The sequence below is a fragment of the Diabrotica virgifera genome, chromosome 2 (genome assembly GCF_917563875.1).
Source record: "Diabrotica virgifera virgifera chromosome 2, PGI_DIABVI_V3a".
Lineage (NCBI taxonomy): Eukaryota > Metazoa > Arthropoda > Insecta > Coleoptera > Chrysomelidae > Diabrotica > Diabrotica virgifera.
The window spans coordinates 263,938,371-263,963,128 of record NC_065444.1 but is presented as its reverse complement, the minus strand read 5'-3'; the positions used below and the strand labels follow the sequence as shown (position 1 = coordinate 263,963,128).

The 24,758-nt window shown below is 34.7% G+C and overlaps 1 protein-coding gene across 1 annotated transcript; it reads left to right on the top strand.

The window, feature by feature from the left end:
* The first annotated feature begins 1,299 nt into the window (after positions 1-1,299).
* Positions 1,300-3,087, top strand: LOC126880975 (uncharacterized). The gene is made up of 3 exons (XM_050645058.1): positions 1,300-1,342; positions 1,474-1,602; positions 1,757-3,087. The coding sequence occupies exons 1-3, from the start codon at positions 1,300-1,302 to the stop codon at positions 3,067-3,069; spliced, it is 1,485 nt and encodes a 494-aa protein (XP_050501015.1). The 3' UTR covers positions 3,070-3,087.
* Positions 3,088-24,758: the final 21,671 nt, after the last annotated feature.

Here is a 24,758-nt window from a genome sequence, read left to right as displayed (position 1 = left end):
TTAAAAAAACTTGAATACATTCAAAATACATGCTTGTGATTAGCTTTAGGTACTACAGAACCAGTCCAGTAGCTTACCAGGTTCACTGCTAATGAACTCCCCTTAGACCAGGTTCTTATGGATCTGGTCCGTAAGATAGGGGTGACACAATGGACCCGCCGGGCCGTAGGAGGTCTAAGTGTCTGAAGGGCTCACAAGTGGGCCCTGCCCCGATGTACCATACCAAACCAATGAGGGCAACTAAATTACGTTGCCACAATTTCAATAAACAAAAGCAACGTATCCTTGGCCTACTGAGCACTGATTTGCAGAACAAATGTCTTCTCCAATCTTTACAGAAACATTGAAAGAAAAATGATACCATTTCCTGAGCGAATAAAATTGGTCTTAAATTAGAACAATTCAATCTTACTATAGAATATACAATACCATGTCAGGAAGTACCCTTACTTATGGGTGTGAAAATTGGACAATAAATAAGAAAATCAAAATCAAAATATGAGCAATAGAGATGGAATTCCTAAGGAGAAGCTGCAGAGTAACAAGAAGAGATAGAATAAATAACATAGAGATTAAGAGAAGAATGGGAGTGAACTCAGATATAATAGACTACATCGAACAAAAGAGATTAACCTTGTACGGACATGTCAGAAGAGCAGATCAAAATATTTGGATAAATAGATTAACAGAAAACAGAGTGGAGCCCGATAGGAAGAAGGAAGAGAGACCGACTCAGAAGATCCTTCAGAAATTAAGTGGACGAAGCAATGGAGAGAAGAATTCTACAAGAAGAGGACTGACAAAACAGAAAGAACTGGAGAGAACGGTTGAGTGAAGGAATACAGTAAAAACTGTGGAAATCCTTAGTATATCGCTGTTGGGCGTGAAAAAGGGGACAAGTAAATTTTTGATGAAAACGGGATTAACTCAAATATAGGTTGAAAAAAGTATGTTTTAATTGTGTGTAAAAGGGGACTAGTCAATGTAGCTGAATTTGTATGTAAAGTTGATTGTTCCAAAAGAGGCACTTACAAAATAGTACATAAAGTTTAGTGTAAAAAGGGATATGTTAACATATTCCTTTTGGCACTGCCCATATCAGTATTTCTCTTAGTGAATAATGAGACAACTTGACTTGCCCCCTTATTCACGGTTAGCTTTTAATGTAGCGAGCAACCAACTTAACACACATAACCTATAAATTAGTATGCAAAACGAGTCATAGTTGTGATTATTATTGCAAAATAAAAATATTTGTTTAAATTTAGTAATACCAATATAATAAGTGAAAATTAAAAAATGTCTAGAGGAAAACAAATTCTAAATATGCTAAATGCCGATGGTAAGTAAAATCATAATTTATTTTCCACTGGTAGTGGAAATATTTTTACTGTAATCTAAAATTATCCAGTTATTTCTGTATGTATAATGTGTACACAGAATAAATAAAATAAATGGGATATTGTTTTACAGATGAACAAGAGAATGTTCGTATATATTGTTCAGATAAGGAAACTGTATTAGAAAATTGCAATAAAAGATGTACAAATGCTGACGATTACTTGGAAGGGATTATACCAATGCAGAAAACCTTTCCTTCTGGTAAGTAATAAATAATTTTATTAAAAGTGGGTACACGTAATACAAACTATGGAAGAAATTATATGAACAAAAACAAAATGCGCATTTAGTGTCGTTCTTTTGTTGTTTGCTAATAAAAATTTTATTAGCTAATTTTATTTTTGTTGCATTTTAGAGCAACATGCCCGAGATGAGTCTGAGATGTCCTACGCCAGTAGCGTTGCTGCATCACTTCCAGATGAAATTCAGGATCTATTAGATTTTTCATCAGATGATAGTATTGCAGATCCAAATTTTGTCCCTGCGCAGGATGAAAAATATGATAGCTTTGCCGCGGACAGCGATATAGTAGAAAGAAAAAAAAGAAGAGCCAATTCAGAAGAAGATATAAATAATACTGCAGTAGACAAATATAACTTAGACGGGCAAGTCCACGAGAAAGTTAAAAAACGCACGAACAAAGAAACGAGAAAAATGAGACAAGAGAGACGAGAAAAACGAAATTTTGGTAAGGCGTATGTTACAAGAACTGGAAAAGAGATTAAAGAAAAAACTATGCAAGAACTGAAATTATGTAGAAATAAGTGCAAGGAAAAAATAAAGGACGAAGTTCGCTTGCAACTTTTTAAAGAATTCTGGGAAATGGGAAGCTACAATCGTAGGTTAGAATATATAGCTGCTCTCATGGATGTTAAAGAGAAGAGTTCTATGCGAATTAGGTGTTCTGACCCAAGCAAACAACGGTACCGACAGCATACCATAATTTATCATTTCCCTCTTCATGGCGTTCGTTCTGTTGCTTGCAAGGACTGTTTTATGAAAACTTATAATATTAGTAAGAAATTCATAGAAGTTATAGTAGCGAAAAAATGTTCTCAAATATCAGGCGTAATGACATTAGACCAACGAGGATATCATGAAAATCGGAAGAAGGTATCAGATGATGAAAAAATAAGGGCAAGGGATCACATTTTATCTATCCCCTTATATGAAAGTCACTATACAAGAAGGCAGTCATCGAGGAAATATTTACCTTCAAACTACACACTCACTGCTATTTATGAAGCTTACAAGAAGATTTACCCAGATAATTTTATTAATCGTAAAATGTACGAAAACATATTTCACAGCCTTAACATCACTATAAAGAAACCTAAGAAAGACACATGCGGTAAATGTGACAAATTAAAAATGAAAATTACTATGTGCAAGAATGAGGATGAAATAAAACTACTAAAAGAAGAGTTAAACGAACACCATTTACAAGCTGATCAAGGATATAAAAACAAAGAAGACGATACATTTCTGACTAAGGATAATGCTAAAATGAAAACTATTACTTTTGATCTCCAGCAATGCCTGCCAACACCAGACCTCCACAGTGGTGAGTCGTTTTACAAGAGGCAATTGTGGACATTTAATCTTTTACAACAGTTCACGACTGTGATAACTCACAAGCCCACTGCTATTTATGGCATGAATCTTTAGCAAAACGGGGCGGAAATGAAATTAGTTCCTGCCTATATCAATACCTAACAAAAGATTTAGATCCTAAAGTTGAACACGTAATAATGTATTCAGACTGCTGTCCTGGCCAGAATAAGAACAGGTTCATAACAGCAGCTTGTTTAACTGCTTTACAATGCTCTGCAAATTTAAAAATTATTGAACACAAGTTTTTAATACCAGGCCATACACATATGGAGTGCGATACGGATCATAGTTTAATAGAAAAAAAGAAGAAAAAATTTAGTAGTCAAATAGAACATCCACATGATTGGGCTCAACTAATTCGGCAAGTAGGGAGGAAACGTCAATTTTTAGTTACAGAAATGCAGCGCTCTGCGTTTCTTAATTTTGGTGGCTTATTTAATTCTGTATTAGTTAACCGCAAAATTGATACTCAAAATAACAAGATAAACTGGAGACAATTTCGTTGGTTACGGTATGAAAAATCTAACCAGTTTCAATACAAGTTGTCCTTTGACAAAGAAGAACCTTTTAAGACCGTAGATTTAGAAAAGAGGGGAAAAGCGGCTATAAATTTATTACCCAAGGAGGCATATAACAAGCCTGTGCCGATAACGATAGAAAAGAAAAAGCACCTGATGGACTTACTGCCGTATATATCAGAATCACTGTGGGACTTTTACAAAAATCTACCCACAGATAAAGACTTAGCTGATGTGCTCCCGGATTCATCAACTTCTGACGACGATTAAAAGTTTGAAGTATCTTGTAGCTAGATTTGTATGCATAAGTAATTTATGTTTAATGTTTTTAGTACATAAATATAATGTAGCACTTAAGTAAGCTTGTATTAACGTAATAAAATTTTCCATTATCCTGTGTTATCGTTATTATGTTCAACTACAAAGGGGGTAAGTCATGTGAGTATTTGTGAAAAACGAGGTAAGTCAAACAAATATCGTTTTAAACATATTTTTTTCCCAAATACTCAGCAAAAAAATCTTAATCCATGTAGGAAAAGTACATGTAAAAACAAATTTCAAGTAGATTATCATTCAAAACATCTGTAAAAAAACATCATTTTTTTGTAAAATTTTAAATAGTGTTTTTCTCGTTTTCACATTTTATGACTTGTCCCCCCTTTCACGCGCAACAGCGATATATACAATCTTACTATGCCCCTCTCTTGTAGTTTCATAATTACTGAGGATCGTAATTTCCTCCAATACCCCTAACAAATTTTTTTCATTGGTCTCTAATCTGACTAATTCTGTCGAAGAGAAGCTTTTCTAATAGGTAGTTAATATACCACGCTAAGTAGGACTATGAGGCGGTAGTTTTTTGGCTTATCATTTAGTTTGCCCGAATTTGGAATTGCAATTATCTTTGTTCCTTAAGTGAATAAGCAATGCTGCCTGAGTGAAGTATATCAATGTAGAACAGTGCAGGCCAATGTTTCGTGTATGCTTCACTGTGTGTCAGGAACTCAGGATGAACGACATCAAACCCAGGTGCTTTTTTACATGATTTTATTTCTTTCAGTGCATGTGTGCTTTCACTAATACGAATTCTTGTTTAATATTCTATTTTGTCTATTTTTTATGCTTTTGTCTTCTTTCACCTTGATATTATGTGTTCTTTCTCGTAGAGCTATGTATAGAGAAAATATACGGGGGCAACCTTGTTATGAGATATTGTATCTGCTCTGAATTCCAGTTGGTTAGCTCTTCCAATTTTTCGCAACATGCTTACCGGCTTTATTTTTTGAAGTGGTTTTCGACAGTCTCCATCCATTTTTAGTGACTAGCTGTATCAATATTGTGTAAGTGCTCATCGGCTATTTCTCGGCCAGCACTTTCGAGAAAATGCGCTTATAAATTTTCACATGCGTCAATCCGTCCACGAAGTCCATTTCAGAGAACTTCTTCCAGTGCGCTAATCTAAAATTCCAACTAGGTCGTGGATATCATCTAATTATTGAGATTGATATACTAATGGTGATAAGCACAGGATAATGTTGAGTATCAACATTATCATATATATTGGGATTGATATACCAATGGTGATAAGCACAGTATAAAGCATAATAATTGTAAGAACTGTGAGAGGGCCAGATAGCGACACAGACCATTTTATCGTAAAGGCCAAGCTCAGAACAAGAATTTCAACACAAACAATAGATAAACACACAAAGATCGAAAGATAGAATGTGGCGAAGCTGAAAGAAGAAAATAATCAAAGACAGTACCAAGTAGAATTAAGAAATAGGTTTCAGGTTTTGGAAATAAATGAAAATGAAAGTGAAGATGTAGATCAGCGATGGGACTCCATAAAAACAACTATTACAGAAGCAGCAGAGAAATCTATCGGAAGAACGAAAAAAACAAAAAAGAAAAATGGTTCGACGAGGAATGTGAAAGAACACTCAACGAAACAAACAAAAGAAGAATTGATTATCTGTCGAACCCATCAGAAAAACGTATACGATTCTACAGAGAGAGAGCCGCAGCTAGAAGAACACTTAGACAAAAAAAGAACTTATCTGCAACAACAAATTGAAAAAGAAGAAGGAGAACACATACACAATCAAAGTAAAAATTTCTACAGAGAGGTAAGACAACATAAGAGAGGCTCGTATATAAGGACACCCAACTTCGTAAGAGATAAAAATGGAGAAATGCTGGCTGCGAAAACAAAATAATAGAAAGATGGGCTGAATATTTTGAAGAGCTCCTGAATATCCAAAATTTCACTGATGAAAACAATGAAAATGGTGGAAACAACGGAGAACATAAGTATCAAACGGCCGAATTATAAATATCCCCACCAAGCATGGAAGAAATTACGCATGCCATAAAAACGCTTAAAAACGATAAATCCCCTGGTCTCGACAATATTGATGCCGAGCTAATTGAAACAGGCGGTCATAAACTCATAAGTAAAATCCATCAATTAATAGAAAGGGCCTGGCAACAAGAAATAATGCCGAAAGAATGGTGTGGTAGTATTATCGTACCCATACACAAGAAAGGAAAAAAGGAATCATGCATGAATTACAGAGGAATCTCACTAATCAACACTACATATAAAATATTGGCTTCAATATTATTAAAAAGATTAGTACCATACGCTGAAGAAATAGTTGGTGACTACCAGTGTGGTTTCAGGTCTGGCAGATCGACTATTGATCAAATATTTACAATAAGACAAATGCTTGAAAAGTATTGGGAATATAATCAAGACGTGCATCAGATCTTTATAGACTTCAAACAGGCTTATGATTCAATTAATCGTGCAACATTATGGAAAGCAATGATCGAGCTCGGCGTATCTAAGAAACTAGCTGCGGTTACACAAATGTATGTAACTCCTTCGCACAAGTTACAATAGGGGGAAAAATATCCATAGGCGTAACCAGGGGGGGTTTTGGGGGTTATAACCCCCCCTATTGGGATGTACTTTGAGCTCTATACGCTTAACACCATAAGCTTCAGAGACCTTCCAGTAGTTGTAACCCCCCCCCCTTTTAGGTAGTTGTAACCCGCCCTTAGGATCATCCTGGTTACGCCTATGAAAATATCAAACGCTTTCTGCGTAAATTCTGGACTGAGACAGGGAGATCCGTTGTCCCCATTGTTGTTTAACCTGGCCTTAGGATATGTCATGCGGAAAAAATATATCACAAAATCAAACCAGACATATCTGCTCGGGGAGCAAAAATCATACTCGCCTTTGCCGATGACGTAGACGCAGTAGCACAATCAACATTAGAAATTAAGGATATTTTCTCGAGCTTTGAAGAAGCTGCATTAAACATCGGTCTCAAAATAAATGAAGACAAAACAAAATACATGGTCGTCTCAAAACAAGAACGGCGGCGAATAGGGCAAAACATTACTATAAACGATCACAACTTCGAAGTGGTTAAAGAATTTAAATATCTAGGAGCAACAATCACAAATGACAACAAATTAGAGCGAGAAGTTGAAACGAGAATAATGGCAGGAAGCAGATCTTTCTTTACAATGCAACATCTAATGAAGTCAAAACTTCTCTCACGAGGTGCAAAAATCCTGATATATAAGACCATAATACGACCAGCAGTCGCGTATGGAAGCGAAACATGGACGCTAACAAAAAGAGAAGTTAATAAATTGCTGGTGTGGGAACGTAAAATCCTTCGAACGATATATGGCCCTTGTAGAGACAGCGTGACAAACGAATGGAGGCGCAGATACAATAACGAGCTAGAGTCTCTATTCGGAAAAGAAAATCTAGTCAGATATATAAAGGCCAATAGACTCAGATGGGCAGGGCATGTGATACGCAGTAACGACAATCGCCTTATAAACAATGTGTTCTGGGAAACGCCAGATGGAAGAAGGTCTGTAGGGCGACCTAGAAAAAGGTGGAAAGATGCAGTCAAAGAAGATCTAGATAAAATGGGAGTGCGACAATGGGAATTAGTGGCACAGGACCGACAAACATGGAAGGCAATAGTAAACGCGGCAAAGACTCACGAAGAGTTGTAGCGCTATTGATGATGATGAATGTTGAGAAGTCTGCTAAAAGGTAATGGTTTTCAGTTGGCCGAAGAAATACAAAATGTTGTACAATAATTCTTCTTCAGAATAATTTATTTTGGGCCAAAGATGAGTTTTAATTGAACAAGCCTCGTATTTATATCCATTATTAGAACTAGAAACTACCCAAAAATTAGTTTGGTAATTCTAGCGTGAAGATATTATCCAGATGTTTGAATCATTCTGTATTGTAATTTATTATGTCATCTTGAGTCAAAAACTCCTCTCGCAAGGTTCGAGGTCACCAGTTGAATGTAAAATTAGTTGGTTGGGTATGAGTTTAATACCAATTTTACCAGGTGTACTTCTATGTTTCTACCATAAATCACTATAACCATCGATTTCAACATGTTGTGGGGAGAAAGCGAAATTTTTGGTAATTTGATGCAACGATTGTTTTTAATAGGTATAGTTAAAAAAGAATAATAGTGTAATAAAAAAATTAACTGATTTAAAGGTAGGTATGCAAGTAGGAGTGGTAAGCTGTTATATTTTTGTTCTATTTAATCTGCATTTGTTTAAGTAAATTTTCCTTTACGCTATTAAAAAAATGCCACCTAAAGGCGTCGTGACAGTAATTTTCCCACTTATGGCTAATCAACTGTTTACCACATTTATTCAAAATTACGTATTAAAAACACTTACGCATTACAACATAATAAACAGTGTGTTTAAAAAATAACCCACTTTTTGATTGGAAATTTAAATTCTTGTCCAGCTTTTTATGTTTATGCGCTTGCGTCGTACGAAAAAGCGCCAATCGATAGAAATAAAGTTTAATAAAAGCATCGTACCAAAATTATTCCAAGATAAATTTCTTGGTAATGAAAAGAACAAAACAAACTTAATAGACTTTCTCAAAACTGCTTTATCAGCAGTGGGTTTTAGTGTCGACCAGGCTAAATCAGATGCAGATATAGTCTTCATCCGTTCTGTACTTGCTGCATCCTAATCCCATGATTTTGTGACTGTCGTAGCAGAGAACATTGACATTCTTGTCTTACTCACGGAATTAGGAAGGACGTAGTCCAATATATTTTTTTAAACATACAAAAGGGTCTAAGTCGGATCAATTATACCGTCCTTCAAGTTTTACATATGGTGACGTCATTGCAGAGAATTTGCTGTGTCTCCATGCCTTTTCAGGATGCGGCAAAATATTAACAGCTTACAAGATCGAAAAACTTTAATTTACTAAAATTTTACAGAAACATCCTGAGTTAGCTAGCGGAATACCATTATTTCTCAGCTAGAAAGTCGAGCCATCTTTGCTCACTGTGGTTTTTCCGTCTCTTTATATGGTGGAAATATATATATATATAAAGACAGAGACCAAAAATGCGTTAAACTTATCATCGCCTCCTCCAACACAAGATGCAGCCTATTTTCACAGTCTCTGAGTTTATCACCAGCTTCAGTCGTGGCTGAGCAAACAGTGTGTTCCTGGAGATTAGAGATGGAAAAGGCATGGAAAATTTGGATAACAATCCAAACTTCCAGAATTCCAGTACCCTCCGACCTTCTGAAATTAATTTTCTGAAGATGCAATGGAAGCTGCGGAAGTATGTGTGGTTGCCAAAAAGCAGTCCTCAAATTTTTTACAGTGTGCCTCAGTTGCTCTAGTGAAACCTGCAATAACATCATGGAAATATCCAAATTAATCGAAGAAAATGAATTCGAAGGAACTACAGGGATTTCCCTTTTAAATATTAAAGAAAACTAAGCCTAATCGTTCGTTCCTTTTGATCTATTTTCGAAGATATTCTTCTTTAGGCGCGATTCGATTGAGGGTAAAATTGTACATAAATCTGCGCGCCTGCGCACACAGACAGTATGTAGTTCCTTGCTAATCTTTCAAGATAGGTATTTATGTATCTGTATCCGTGCAAATAAGTCATTAAAAGAATATATTAGTGTTTTTAGTAAATTTATTATTTATTATAATTCTTGTGTTTTTCGATTTGTGTTTCTACATTTTTACACTATTTGTCGCCGTGTTGTGTAATTATATCCGAAACTTACATGTTAATTAGAAGGACCTCGCTGGTGTAGTTGGTAGGGCGTTAGCTCCGTGTTTGGAATGACGCGGGTTCAAATCCTGGGCGATTCATATTTTTTTTTTATTTTTGGTTGTTTTAATAAAAATTTTTTGAAAGTGGTAGATAAGAAAGTTAGTTTAATTTTTAAGTAAAATACAAATAACCTGTTAAGTATATTTACTTTGTTGAAATTACCTATATAATAGAAGAATATCTTCTTACGTGCGTACAAAGTACACACACATTCTTTTTTTCAATTCTAAATCATTTCAATTCAAAATCATTTCAATTCAAAATCAAAATAATTTGATTTAATTCAAAAATGTCAAAAGTTTAATCCTTTTAGTTAGTCGATCTTCGCACATAACGACACATTGTCTCCGTGGCGAAGCATTTAAGGCGAATGAACCCCAATATCAACCGCGCTGATAAGCTGGTTCGAACCCCAATAGAAACTTTTATTTTTTTATTTTTTTTATACATTTTATGATTGTAAGTATATTTATTATATAATTTTATTTTCAGAAAATACGTATATATTTAGTTAAAAAATTTTCCGACAATTAATGTTCAGAAATCATTTGTGGCATTTTTAATGTGTTTGTGTGTGTTTTGTTCTGTTATTATTTTAATTTTTGGCACTGTTTTAATAAAAATGTCTGAGAAGTAGTAAGTATAAATTAGTTTAATATTTAAATAAAATATAAATAAAAAGTATATTAATTTCGTTTAAATCATATAATAGAAGTATAACTTCTTCGAAATTTGTTCATCGCTCTCAACCCTAAAGTCAATCCAGCTACCCAGATATCTAAAGTGTTCCATCCTTTCCAGGATTTTGTTATCTAATTTTAGTACTGAGTCTTCGATATTAATTTTTCCGACCACCATCCATTTTGTTTTCTTTGCGTTGATTGTTAAGGCCTTTGTTTACAACGTTCAATAGGATTTGAAGGTCTTCCAGACTCTCTGCCATTTGTAACAGTATTCGCATGCAACATAGGGAGCTTCCCCAGTACCCATACCGTTTCGGAAACCAAACTGTTCATTACCAGTTATCCCCTCACAAAGATTGTATATGCGAAAATGCAATATTTTGATATAATTTTTGAGCGTGTGATTCATTTCACTGATAAGTCGATAGTCGCTAGAATGTCTCTGTCTGGCATTCTTTTTCTTGGGAATAGTTACAAATATTGATTCTAACCAGTTGTCTGGCAATTTGCCGCTGATGTATATCTTGTTAAAGAAGGAGGTGATAATCCCAACACTCTCATTATCTAATAGTTGTAACAATTCTGTGGGTATTTCGTCAGGACGAGAAACCTTCCTTCGTTTCGCTTGGTCGATGGCCTTCTGAACTTCTGAGATTAGGATCGGAGGACCTGTATCTCTGCTAGATGGTATTTCTTCGTAGATTCTTTGTCGTTGAATCATCTTTAAATAACTCTGTTATGTAATTTTCCAATTCGGAAAATTACTCCACGCCACGCAACTCTACTCTGTTATTTTATTGAACAATTACCAAAAAAGGATATAAGCCCAAAGGAAATTTTGTTAAAAAGTGTTTAGTTATTGTATATAACTTTTTTATTTTCGTTTTCCATTTTACGATAAAGAGTAATAGGAATAAAGTTGGACAATTTAATTTGCTACAAATAATGTACATATAAAATTTTTTATAGGGTTACTAGTTTACGAGATACCCCTTTTTCCAAGACGGGGGCCGAGCATGGGCCGGGGACCAGGGTGTCGAACCCACAAACGTGAACTTAAACTACAAATGCACGCTAATGTCTAAAAAATGTAACATTTTAATAGACTAGTAATTATTTATCAACTAATGTATTTTCTTAGATAATAGCCCACACTAACATAATATCTACTAACCGGTTAGTCTGCATACATTTAGTTACGATACCATAAGTGCAATTCTTTTAATATATAAGATCCCATCTAAACATTATGCAACTCTACCTTAATGGCCAGAACGAATCTAGTAATTTTTCTGCCATTAATCTGTAATTATTAATAATATAGGTATTCAAGACAGCCACATTTCAGTATCACATTGGTAGTAATATTATTTGTTCGTGCTATAAACGTTCGTATCGCTTGAGATTATTATTCTTAATATGTACAAATGTGAGCCATTTGCTAGGACTGTAAATCACCTGATTAGACCGTATATGTAAATTGAATCCAGGTCGCAGTGGTTTTATTAGAAAGAATTGTAAAATATACAGTGTAAGATGTGTATTTTTAACAAATTGTCTATTGCTATAGTATTTCAAAGATGGAGAGTGTGTCCTTCATATTTCCATTATTTTCCTCTTCGCTAATAAGTTTCTTTTTCGTCGATTATTCACAACTATTTCATACTTCCTGATAAAATATTTTTGAGCACTTTTTTTGGGGGTTTCTTCTGTTTTTATAATTATACTTTTATTATAGTGCCTTGCTTGTACATTTGTTCCCACGTTTATTCCACAACGAATCTAGTAACACAACCAAGTGGCGTCCGACATAGAGTCTACCCCCGAACATTCTACCCCCTGAGCACCCCAAAAAGGTTGGACGCAACTTAAGTTAAGAAAACTAGAGTTAAGAAATCACGGAAGCACTTAATGAAATGAAAACGGGAAAAGCCCCTTTCTTTGTTGGGATTCATGGTGAGTTTTTAAAACAAAAAAGAAGATTTCCTAGGTAATGGCTTGCAAAGTTCTCAAAAAAATGTATCCACCAACTCAAGAGCAAAATCGTCGCCATTTTAAAACCAAGGAAAGATAAATTATCCATCAGAAAATTACCGCCCAATTGCAATTACTATTTGAAATATTGTTATACAGGGTGAGTCATGAGGAACTGTACATACTCCTACCTCGTATAGAGGCTCCTATGGGGAATAACAAATGACCATTAAAAAGTGTCTGCTCCCATTGTTTAATAATATACAGGGCGAGTTTCGCATTTTGACAGAAATTTGTATTCGTCATAATTTTTGAACTGTCAGATCGATGTGTCTCTTATTTTGGCCAATCGTTACACTATTACCACCGAATCAACTAATTTATTCAAACTAGAAAAAAATCAGGTCCGGCTTTAAAAAAATTAGTTCTTTTGGGACTTTCACCTTGTATACGCTTTTTGAAAACTCTAATATGAATTTTTCAAATTAGACAAATAGGCAATTAAAATGGCATATTTATTTTTTTCCGCACACGAATACCTAATTTTTTATAAAAAAATCAAATTTCACTATGAATTAAAAGTTTCGTAAAGTGAACCATAGATTAAAAAAAAATAACTTTTATTACAAAAATTAATTTTTTTTGCACAAATAAGTAATTTATGTTACCATCCAATCAACTGATTTATTCAAACTAGAGAAAAATCAGGTCCGGATTTAAAAAATTAGTTCGTTTTGGTCTTAGAAAAAATTTCACCCTGTATCCGCTTTTTGAAAACTCTAATATGAATTTTACAAATAAGACAAATAGGCAATTAAAATGGCATATTTATTTTTTCCCCACACGATAACTTAATTTTTTCTTAAAAAATCAAATTTGTCAAAATCGGAATTAACCTAAAAATGAAAAAAAAATGAACTCACGGTTTAACTCGCTACAACTCTGTTCCATTTTAATATTTTTTTTCTGAAATTTTTACAGCACATACCTCTTACCATTGTGAAGACTATGAAAATTGTTGTAGACTTTCAATCTTCTTCTTGTAAAAGTAGCAAACTTGTAAATCGCAAAAATTAGGTGGAAAAATTTAAAATTTATCAATTTGATCACGTCTATGTTAAACTATAGAGTCCAAAAGAAGTGTTATGGGAAGTTTTAGATCTAGACGTGTTATAGAAAAAAAAAATGGTAAAACTTTTAATTTTAACAAAAACGTTGTTTTTGTAAATTAATTTTTGTAAAAAAAGTTAATTTTTTTAAATCTATGCAAAAACTTTGCCAAACTTTTTATGCATAGGCAAATTTGATTTTTTAATAAAAAAATAAGTAATTGTGTGGGGAAAAAATAAATATGCCATTTTAATTGCCTATTTGTCTTATTTGTAAAATTCATATTAGAGTTTTCAAAAAACATATACAAGGTGAAATTTTTTCTAAGACCCAAACAAACTAATTTTTTAAATCCGGGCCTGATTTTTTTCTAGTTTGAATAAATCAGTTGATTGGGTGATAACATAAATTAAATATTTGTTCAAAAAAAATTCATTTTTGTAATAAAAGGTATTTTTTTTAATCTATGGTTCACTTTACCAAACTTTTAGTTATTCATAGTCAAATTTGATTTTTTTTTATAAGAAATTAAGTAATCGTGTGGGGAAAAAAATAAATATGCCATTTTAATTGCCTATTTGTCTAATTTGTAAAAATCATATTAGAGTTTTCAAAAAGCGTATACAGGGTGAAATTTTTTCTAAGACCAAAACGAATTTATTTTTTAAATCCGGACCTGATTTTTTTCTTGTTTAAATAAATCAGTTAATTGGTGGTAACATAAATTAAATATTTGTTCAAAAAAAATTAATTTTGGTAATAAAAGTTAATTTTGTTAAATCTATAGTTCACTTTACCAAACTTTTAATTCATAATCAAATTTGATTTTTTTATAAAAAATTAAGCAATCGTGTGCGGAAAAAAATAAATATGTTATTTTAATTGCCCATTTGTCTTATTTGTAAAATTCATATTAGAGTTTTCAAAAAGCTTATACAGGGTGAAATTTTTTCTAAGACCCAAACGAACTAATTTTTTTAAAGCCGGACCTGATTTTTTTCTAGTTTGAATAAATCAGTTGATTAGGTGGCAATAGTGTAACGGTTGACCAAAATAAGAGACACATCGATCTGACCGTTCAAAAATTATGACGAATACAAATTTCTGTCAAAATGCGAAACTCGCTCTGTATATTATTAAACAATGGGAGCAGACACTTTTTAATGGTCATTTGTTATTCCCCATAGGGGCCTCTATTCGAGGTAGGAGTATGTACAGTTCCTCATGACTCACCCTGTATAATAGGTTTATCCAAACAATACTGCAGTATATATTTGCGAAAAAACAGGATTTCGACCAACCCGTAGCTGTACAGGCAAAGCCCTAGCACTTACTACTTGCTTAATTTAGGTTAAAGCCAATTAGACGTGAAAAATTTAAAATTAAGCTGTGTAGAAACGGGCTCAGATTGATTCCATGCAGAAAGATCATGTTTGTCATCAATGCTGTGATTGCTGTGCTATGTATCATGTTTTCAAGTCATCATGGGCATAAGACTAGCAACTAGTACCCAAATGTTCCACAAGGAACGGTGTTGACACTCTACCCGTTATTCTTTATATGACAGACATGCCCGAAACCACATCAAAGAAGTCCGGATATGCAGGAGACTAGGCGCTGGCTATGAGCCATAAAGAATTGAAGCAAACTATTGAGCAACCTTTAGCAAATGATTTGCTTACCCTCGGGAGATGTTTCCTACGCTAGAGACTGCAGCCCAATGCCGCCAAGACGGAAGTAGCCTGCCTTCCTGAAGGCAAGCTCAGCCACACTAAACGCCCAAAATACCTAGGAGTGACACTCGATAGAACGCTAAGCTTTAACGAACATCTCACGTAGATGACTGCAAAATTCAAACCTTCTTCTTCTTCGTCCTTCTTGTATGTAGGCTTTAAAGCCTGTTTCTTCTTCAATATCAGTCTCCTAATTTGTTTAAATTATTGCATAATCTTTTTCTTGGCCTGCCAATACTTCTTCGTCCATTTGGTGGCTTATCTCGTGCTATTCATACTATTCTATCATCTGCCATTCTACTAATGTGTTCGTTCCACTCCTGTTTCCGTTTTGTCACCCATCCATTTATGTCTTCTACATTGCATGATCTTCTTATGTTTTCGCTTCTCTCCCTATCCAACAGACTTTTCCCTGATACTTATCGAAGTATTTTCAAAAAGCGAAATAATATTCTGTAAAAATTGTGTACTCAGCGACTATACTTAGATCGACAACATTGGGACCCGTTTATCCCGTTGCGAAGTACTGTGCGTTGATGCGGCGCACACCACACGCTCCCCGAGAATATGATCTTGTCAGGGAGTATAAAAAAATTAACGCCAATCCCGTGCTCAATTCCTATGTTGGTATCACCGGCAGAGACACAAGTAGGCTTCGCTCAAGATACAACCCTCTAGTCTAGATCCTGTAAGAATTCCAATTGGAAGGAATTTTAAGATAACCGACCGTTAAGCGAAAAGGATGAGAGAAGAAGGCACCGAAATATGCCATGTATTACAACCAGACCAGAAGCTTTCGACCAACCAAGAAAAATCTGGGCCACACTGAACGCAACAAGAACAAGAGATGCTCCGATTTACTTTTCAGGTGGGGAAAAATACCCTCCCCAAATCGCCATTGCGGTGCTACAAGACAAACTGTTAAAGGTCTGGTGGTAATCCTTCTGATTTTTTAATTTCGACAGAGTCAATTGAACATACTTGTCAACTCAATGTTTGTTTATTAAAATGTAAATATTGTTATTGACTGCTTGTAGTCTTGCCCAAACATGGAAAATTATAGAATAAAGAAGGCAACTTTAAGTTGGCAGTTTTGATTTAAACGACTATCGAAGCTTATCAAGAGAAATCCAAAGAAATTGCCGGAAAGATAAAGACAAATATGTGTCTAACATTTGCCAGGAAGTAGAAATCCACTTACATCGAAATGAAACAAGAGATCTCTTTCAGAAAGTTAAGTTACTGGCTCGGGGATTCAAACCCAGAAATTACGCTATAGAGGATGAGACAGGTAGTATGGTAAGCGATATGGATGCGGTTCTGGAGACTTGGAAGAAATACTGCACAGAACTCTATAAAGCTGAAACTTCTAACATTAATCATATAATAGCACTGCAAGTCTCAACAACAACCCTAGAACCAGATATTCTAAGGTCTGAAGTCAGTGCCGTTTTATCCATTGGGCGCTTGGGGCGGGCGCCCAGGGGCCCGGGTCCCGGAAGGGCCCGTAGGGACGCTTCCTTTTATTAATAACAAATTAAAGTCCGCTAAATAATCGAGAAATACCAGCAGAACTATATAAGGTAGGTGGCGACCACCTAGCAAGTCACATCCACGCGCTCATCAGAGACGTATGGCAAGAAGAGAAAATACCCGACGACTGGAAGAAAAGTATAGTATGCCCGATCTATAAAAAAGGAGACAAACTCCAGTGCAAAAACTACCGTGGAATCTCTCTACTGTGTACAGCATATAAAGTCCTCACGTATATTATAAACCAGCGGCTCCAACCACTAGCAGAAAATATTATTGGAGAGTATCAGACGGGCTTCCGACGGGGAAGATCGACACTGGATCAAATATTCACAGTAAAACAGATCTTGAGCAAAGCATGGGAACACGATATTGATGTTCACAACGTGTTTGTAGACTTCAAACAGGCATACGACTCAGTCAAAAGGAACAAACTATACTATATATTGGCTGAATTGGCAATACCACACAAGTTAATAAGACTCATTAAAGCCACAATGGATGAAACTCAGGCATGTGTACGAATACAAAACCACCGGACAGACTTTTTTAACATTTCGCAGGGACTAAAACAGGGAGATGGGCTGGCCCCAACATTGTTTAACCTGGCACTGGAGTATGCGGTTAGGCAAATGCAAACTGGACGAGGAAATCTACTGACCAACCGAACGGTTCAACTGGCCGCTTATGCTGATGATATTAATATTATGAGTAGAACATCAACAGGAGCACAGGAAACATATGCAGAGTTAAAAACACAAACAAAAATGCTAGGTCTGGAAATTAACACAGAAAAAACAAAAATAATGACTCAGACGAGAAGAAATATAGTCCCAGAAAACATTATACATGAAGATGACATTGAAACGGTTGAAAAGTTTACATACCTGGGAGTAGAAATATATGCCGACGGATCAGAAGATGGAGAAATAAGGAAGAGAATAACGCAGGCAAACAGAGCTTATTTTGCCCTCTCCCATATATTTCGGTCTAAAAGTGTCCACCGAAATACAAAGATGAGAATCTATAAAACCTTAATTCGACCAATAACATGCTATGGCAGTGAAGTCTGGGTGCTGAAAGAAACATCCAAAAACAAACTCGACACATTCGAAAGGAAAGTACTTAGGAGAATACTAGGACCTGTGAGGGAAAACGGAATCTTCAGAAGTCGATACAACAACGAGCTTTATCAACTTTATAAGGAAACGCCCCTGTCAGACTTCATTAGATTACAAAGATTGCAATGGGCCGGACATGTGATAAGAATGGGAGAGGATAGGCTACCAAAACGAGCACTGAATGCTAGAATGCAAGGAAAGAGACCGGTTGGGAAGCCACGAAAGCGCTGGGAAGACACAGTAAACAGCGACGCACAAGCCCTTTTAGAAGTCCGTGTATGGAGAAGAGCAGCCACAGACAGGCAAGGGTGGAGGCAAAAAATAAAGGAGGCCAAGGCTCAATTTGGGCTGTAGTGCCGTAGAAGAAGAAGAAGAAATAATCGAGGACCATATTTTTTTTAAATAGAGAAAAAGACTACGAAATACCTGCGATTTCGATATGGTCTGATTTTAAAACTGATAAATAAGAACGTTCATCGCCAGTCCATTTCATTGCCGTCATATCTCGCATTTCCTAGAATTCCTAATTAATACTAAAAATAACTAATAATTGTAACTGTCGAAAATTCGGAAATATATCAGATAGCGATTAATTGACTGGTGATGAATCGGCCGGCATCGGCATCGAACTGGCGGCATCGAAACGGCGGCGATGAAACGTCCTAGACCCTTTTAAAAGGATTGGACTTGTGGTTTTCAATTCTTATTCTGGTTTCACTGTTCTCATACAGATAGGCTTTTCACCAGAGCTGACAGATGATCAGGAACCCCCATCTCATGTAGAACTTTCCACAAAACTGTCCAGTTTACACAGTCAAATGCCTTCTGATAATAGTGATAATCCAGAAAGCAGATGATCATCGGAATTTTGAATTCTCGTGCTTTCTAAATGAGTTGTCGCATATTAAGAATTTGCTCCTTTGTGCCTTTACCCTTCACGAAGCCTGCCTCTTCTTGTGGTATTTGTCTATCTAGGTATGTCTGCATGCGACACTTGATGATTCTCAACAGAATTTTACTTGGGTGTGAAATTAGTGAAATGGTTCGGTAGTTACTACATTTTGTGGTTACGCCTCTCTTATGAATGCGGTACACCAATCAGTGGGCCATTTGCCGATTCTCCATACATGATTGCACAGTCTCCACATTAATTGGAGACCATGTTCACCCACGTTCTGTAAAAGTTCTGCCGTGATGTCATCGCAACCAGGTGATTTATTTCTTTTAAGGTGTTTTATGGCTTCATCGACTTCAGACAGTGCCGGTTTAACCTAACTTCGGGCCCTGGGCATTAGAGATTTAGGGGCCCCTTCATTGCTATTCGTTGTAAACTTTTTAACAAAAAAAAAACACATGCATTAACCTCCATTAACTATAAAAGTTTATTGTAAAACCCATACATTTTTACAAATTTTAAAAGAGATTTTTAAAACAAACGAGAAAAATAGCAAACGTAAAAAATATTCCAAAGAATACATTTAAAAATATAAAAAAACAGAAAGCTCTACAGAACAACACATGACAAACAAAAAAGCGTATTCTAAAAAATATATGACAAAAATTAGCTCACTTTTTTTCTTGACTAGCCATTAGCAAACTGCCATATTAATTCTATCAAAATTCAGTTGCTCCACTTCTTCATTTTTTACAATACGATAGTGATAATGAGTCTAGGTTTTCTTGATCCTTTGACCTTCAATATCTTAATTCTTTTTAAAGCCAAAAAAGATCGCTCGTCTGACGCATTAGAAATTGGTATCGTCAAATAAACTTGCAGTAAAGTTAAAAATTGGCAAAAGTTGCCCTTACATCCTGGATGACACGAAATTTTCAAATGTTTATTGAAATTTTAGCATAACGTTATATTATAATGAATAATTTCACTATGCAAGTTCTCTTTGGTTTCATCAACATCTTTTTTATATTCCTCGCATAAAATATTAATTCACTTTTTGACTTTTTCTTTATTTATCGTAAAAACATCTAACAGCTGATGTAACATCTTTGTAGCATTATATTCTCTTTAAAAGATCTTGAGAAACATTGGCATATAACAATAAATAGGTACTCCAATTTTGAATATCTCTTGTCCTTTTAAAATTGTTTCACTTTCAACTGCTTCATCGAGAAATGTTTTTTTTTCTTTGTTTTTTGAAGGCCAATTCTATACAATATGTTTGAGATTATTGCCTTCACAAAAAATATTTTTGTCTTCTGGTTCAATTTCGCTTAATTTATTTCTTACGTCTCCAACAAAGCTCAAATGTCATTAATTCTACTCCAATTGACACGTCCAATTCCACAGTTTCTAACGTTTTGCTTGTTGCATTCACTCGTTTTAAAATCCTTGCCCAAATCGGTGTCAATAGAATATCCAAATTAACCTGCCTCAAAGGTATCCATTTTATTATGCAGTGCCTTGGCTTCACTTCTAACTGCTGATTTTTTGTCTCTATTATTGCTTAACTGGAAAAATGTTTGATGGATCCGTAGTTTTTAAGTAAAGGATTTACAGCGTCAAAAGTTTCTACATTTTTTGTTTTCATCGCTTCCAGGAATTCATTGCAAGTTTGGTTAGACAGATAGCTAACTGAACCTTTTTCTTTATTCGCATTCCGCTGTAAATGCTGAGCTAAGAAGTTGTCAAAACAAGATATACAAGACAACTTAAGTAATTTCCCTTATGACGACTCGTTAAATCCTCACGGGATCAACTAAAATCTAGTCCTTGAGAAGCAAGTAATTTAATGGTGACAACAACTCTTCTTAGGTCTTAGAACCTTTACTCAATAGTCAGCTTCGCGTTCTACTTGCTCTTTCAAGCCAGCGTCTATAACTCCAATTTAACTGATGATCCATCTAACTCCAACTGATGATCTTGTTATTAATGTAACCATAGAGTTCAGATCAAATTTACTTTCTTCGAGATTTGAGTAAACTATTCAAATATTTCTAGAGGGTAAAATATATCCAAAATCAGTTAAACTATTTTTTTTCAATTGAAAAAATTTGCGCGGGTAACAATAAACAGCTTTAACACTTCTCTTCGCCTACATTGGGTTTTACTCTATAAGAGTTGCTTTCATTTAATCTTGTATAATAAGCTTTGTCTCCAGCTTCATACATTATTTTACAATTTTCTAAGGAATCGCTCTTTGGTTTAAAAGTTGTCACAGTTCTTATTTATCAGTTTTAAAATCAGACCATATCGAAATCGCAGGTATTTCGTAGTCTTTTTCTCTATTTAAAAAAAATATGGTCCTCGATTATTTCTTCTTCTTCTACGGCACTACAGCCCAAATTGAGCCTTGCCCTCCTTTATTTTTTGCCTCCACCCTTGCCTGTCTGTGGCTGCTCTTTCCCATTCATCGAAACGTCCCATTCCGTTTTAAAATAGGTAGAGGAGTTCGACAAGGATGTATTCTACCTCCAAGTCTTTCTAATTTCTATGGGGAATATATAATGAGAAAGGCACTCGACAAATGGAATGGCGGTATTTCTATCGCAGGAAAGATCTCAAATCTCAGATATGCAGATGATCTCCAAGCAGATATCTCGTGCAGATATGCAGATGATACAACATTAATAACTGCATCCGAAGAAGAAATGTCCAGCCTGCTGCAGCTAGTGGAAGCCGAAAGCAATAGATGTGGTCTCAAGATCAATAAACAAAAATTATGATAGTAGATTATTCAAATTCACTTCAGACAACAGGAGCCTTAGACCAGTTTGAAGTGGTTAACGAGTTCAATTATCTAGGATCCTACATCAGTAATACAGGATCTTGTGAAACAGAAATACGTAGGAGAATAGGCATGGCCAAAAACGCTAGGAGTCGATTATCGAAAATCTGGAAAGATCGCTCCTTGTCGAAGAACACAAAAATAAGATTAGTACATACGTGCCTTAATTTTTCCCATATTTAATTACGGATCCGAAACATGGACAATGAAATCGGACGACAGAAAAAGGATTGACGCCTTTGAAATGTGGTGCTGGAGAAGAATGCTTCGGATCTCATGGACGGAACACAGAACAAATCACTCAATCTCTAGACTTTCCTCTATTTGCCTCTCCACCGTCTTAAAATTTTTCGGCCATATTGCAAGTGCCTACTCTATATTCTGTTATTTTCTTATTATGACTAGGTATTTTGGTTTTCCGTATGTTTAAATTCAGACCTGCTTCCTTAAAACTCTCAATGACACTATCAAGTAATGTTCGCAAAGATCTCCTTGAGTAGAAGCTATGAGTAGTGTCGTCTGCATATCGCAAATTATTGATGACTTCACCGTTCACAATTATTATTCCTTTTTGTTTTTCAGAAAGTGCATTTCTGAAAATTCTTTCGGAGTAAAGGTTACCGGTGATGTAGAAAAATCTCCCTTAGTTGTACCTCCATCAAACGTAGATGACTCGTTACTGCATTCTTCATCTTTTTCAGCAACTGACCTACCATCGCACCTTTCCCAGAAGGTTGTATTTGGTAGCCTTTCATCATTCGACATCAGTGCTTGTCCTGCCCATCTTATAAGATTTGCTTCGATGTCTTCGTCTTGATTCTCCTGTTATCTCGTCTCGTACCAAGCCCGAAGATCGTCGGGAAAATCTTCCGTTCTTAAGACTAATAAATTTGTTGTTTCACGCTGGTTCTGTATTTACTTCTCACTCCCATAGTCCCATACGTTATTATAGGGAGAATTATAGTTTTATATACCTTGGGTTTAGCTGCCTTTGAGAGTAATTTTGATCTGAGAGTAGTGTCGCCAGGGAGTAATACGCACTGTTTCCTGACATGACTCTAGCTGCTATATCTTTTTCATAAGTTGTCAGTTCTCGACTCATAAGTGTTCATTTTTCGACTATTATCACTACTCCCAAATATTTGAATTCTTTGATAACTTCGAAATTGTATTCATTTATCGAAATGTTTTGTCTAATTCTTCGTCTTGGAATTTTTGGTAAATTGCTCTTATCTTAGTTGACATTAAGGCGAATTTTCCCGGCCTCCCTTTCAAAAAGGGTAAAACCTCTTTGGCATCTGTGGTGGATTGTGCAATTATGTCAACAAAGTCAGCAAAAGCTAACAGTAGGTACCTTCGCTCTCTTTGTAGCGAAGCCATTTTTTAATTCTGGTTGTGCTTTTGGAAATGTAGCCATACGCTAAATAAAAATCTGAACTGTTTTAAGGGAATGGGTTGAAAAAAGAACACATTAGTTTGAGATTTCATTTATTTTTTTATATCAGAGTATACTAAAGTAATATAGACTGACCATTACTTGAAAAAAGTATCAATTATAATTCAATATTTACATTCATCACTGAGATCGCTGGAAAAATCATTGGAATATAATTACAAAATCTTAAAAAAATCGGAACAGTTTAATCAAACCGGTTGTGTAATAATATTAATATGTTTAAAGCATGTCACATCATCCTAACTACATTTTTTTGTATTTTTTTGTATTAAACATAGAAATATTACAGATTTAGAGAAAAATGGAACATAATAGGTAATTTATATCTAAGAAATGAGTAAAGCATACTCAAGAATATATACAATTGTTAGAAAACCAAATACGACACCAATATATATGTCATAATATGTCAAGATTGCCATACACCATCGACAAAACTGACATACAGTCTTTAAATATGGTGAATAATTATACTTTTTTCAATTCAACTTCACCATATACCAACGCAATGAAAAATATAAAGATCATCGTTAAAATACAAAAATAATTAATGCCTATTGGGCGACGCACTTTACACAAAAAAATTGAATTGAAAAATTTCCTACAAAAAGTCTTATAATAAAAATTCACTAACTAAAAACTACACAGTTTAAAATTATTTACAGATACAGAAAAAAATTCACTACTTACAGACGAACGTTTAATATACTCGAATATAAACACATGAGCCAGATCCGAAAGAATAAACGTATAGGCCTGGATCGCGCGTACCAAAAAAAGTTAATTAATATCAAGCTGAAAATTTGTTAATAGCTTAACGGTGTCTAGTCGGACAAACTTTGATGTACGGGAACACTGGAACAGGGGAAATTTTAATTGTGGAACAAGTTACAGGTTTCAAACGTCAGACGTTCCACAATTAAAACTTTCCCTGTTCCAGTGTTCCCGTACATCAAAGTTTGTCCGACTACACACCGTTAAGCTATTAACAAATTTTCAGCTTGCTATTAATCTACTTTTTTGGTACGCGGGATCTAGGCCTAGTACCCTCTAAATTACTTAAGCTCATAAATGCTCTACCATTGTGATAAAAATATAAAAATATAATTTAAAAACGGTAAATAAAGATTAATTTATTTACATTAACATATTTTTGCTATATATTTTTTAATTTACCGTTACAGCATTCAGATAAAAAAATTCGGCCAACATTTTTGCATATTTTCAACAAGACAGTACAATAAATTGTATAAAATGAATAAGTACAGTTTGGCAAGTGAAGAGTGGATATACTTAAGTTGGAAACATATGGGAAACTTTTTTATTATTAATTTTACGAAAAAAAGTTATTCTTCATAAAAAGTTCTGCATGCCTAAAGATAAAAACCTAAGATTCAATCATTAGATATCAAAATTTATCAATATTATACGAGGTATGTCAAAAAATATGAATTTCGTTCAAGGGCAAAGTACCTTTATTTCTCTGAATATCGAAAATTCTTATTATGGAAAGTTGTTTGGAATTAAAAACTAAGATCAAATATGCAATTACATGCTTCTAATTGAAAAAAAAAATTTACAAATTTTTCTCAAATTTATGAATACCCAACATCGTTTTTATTTATTACAAATATGATACTAAACTCTTTTATTATTAATTTTACGAAAAAAAGTTATTCTTCATAAAAAGCTCTGCATG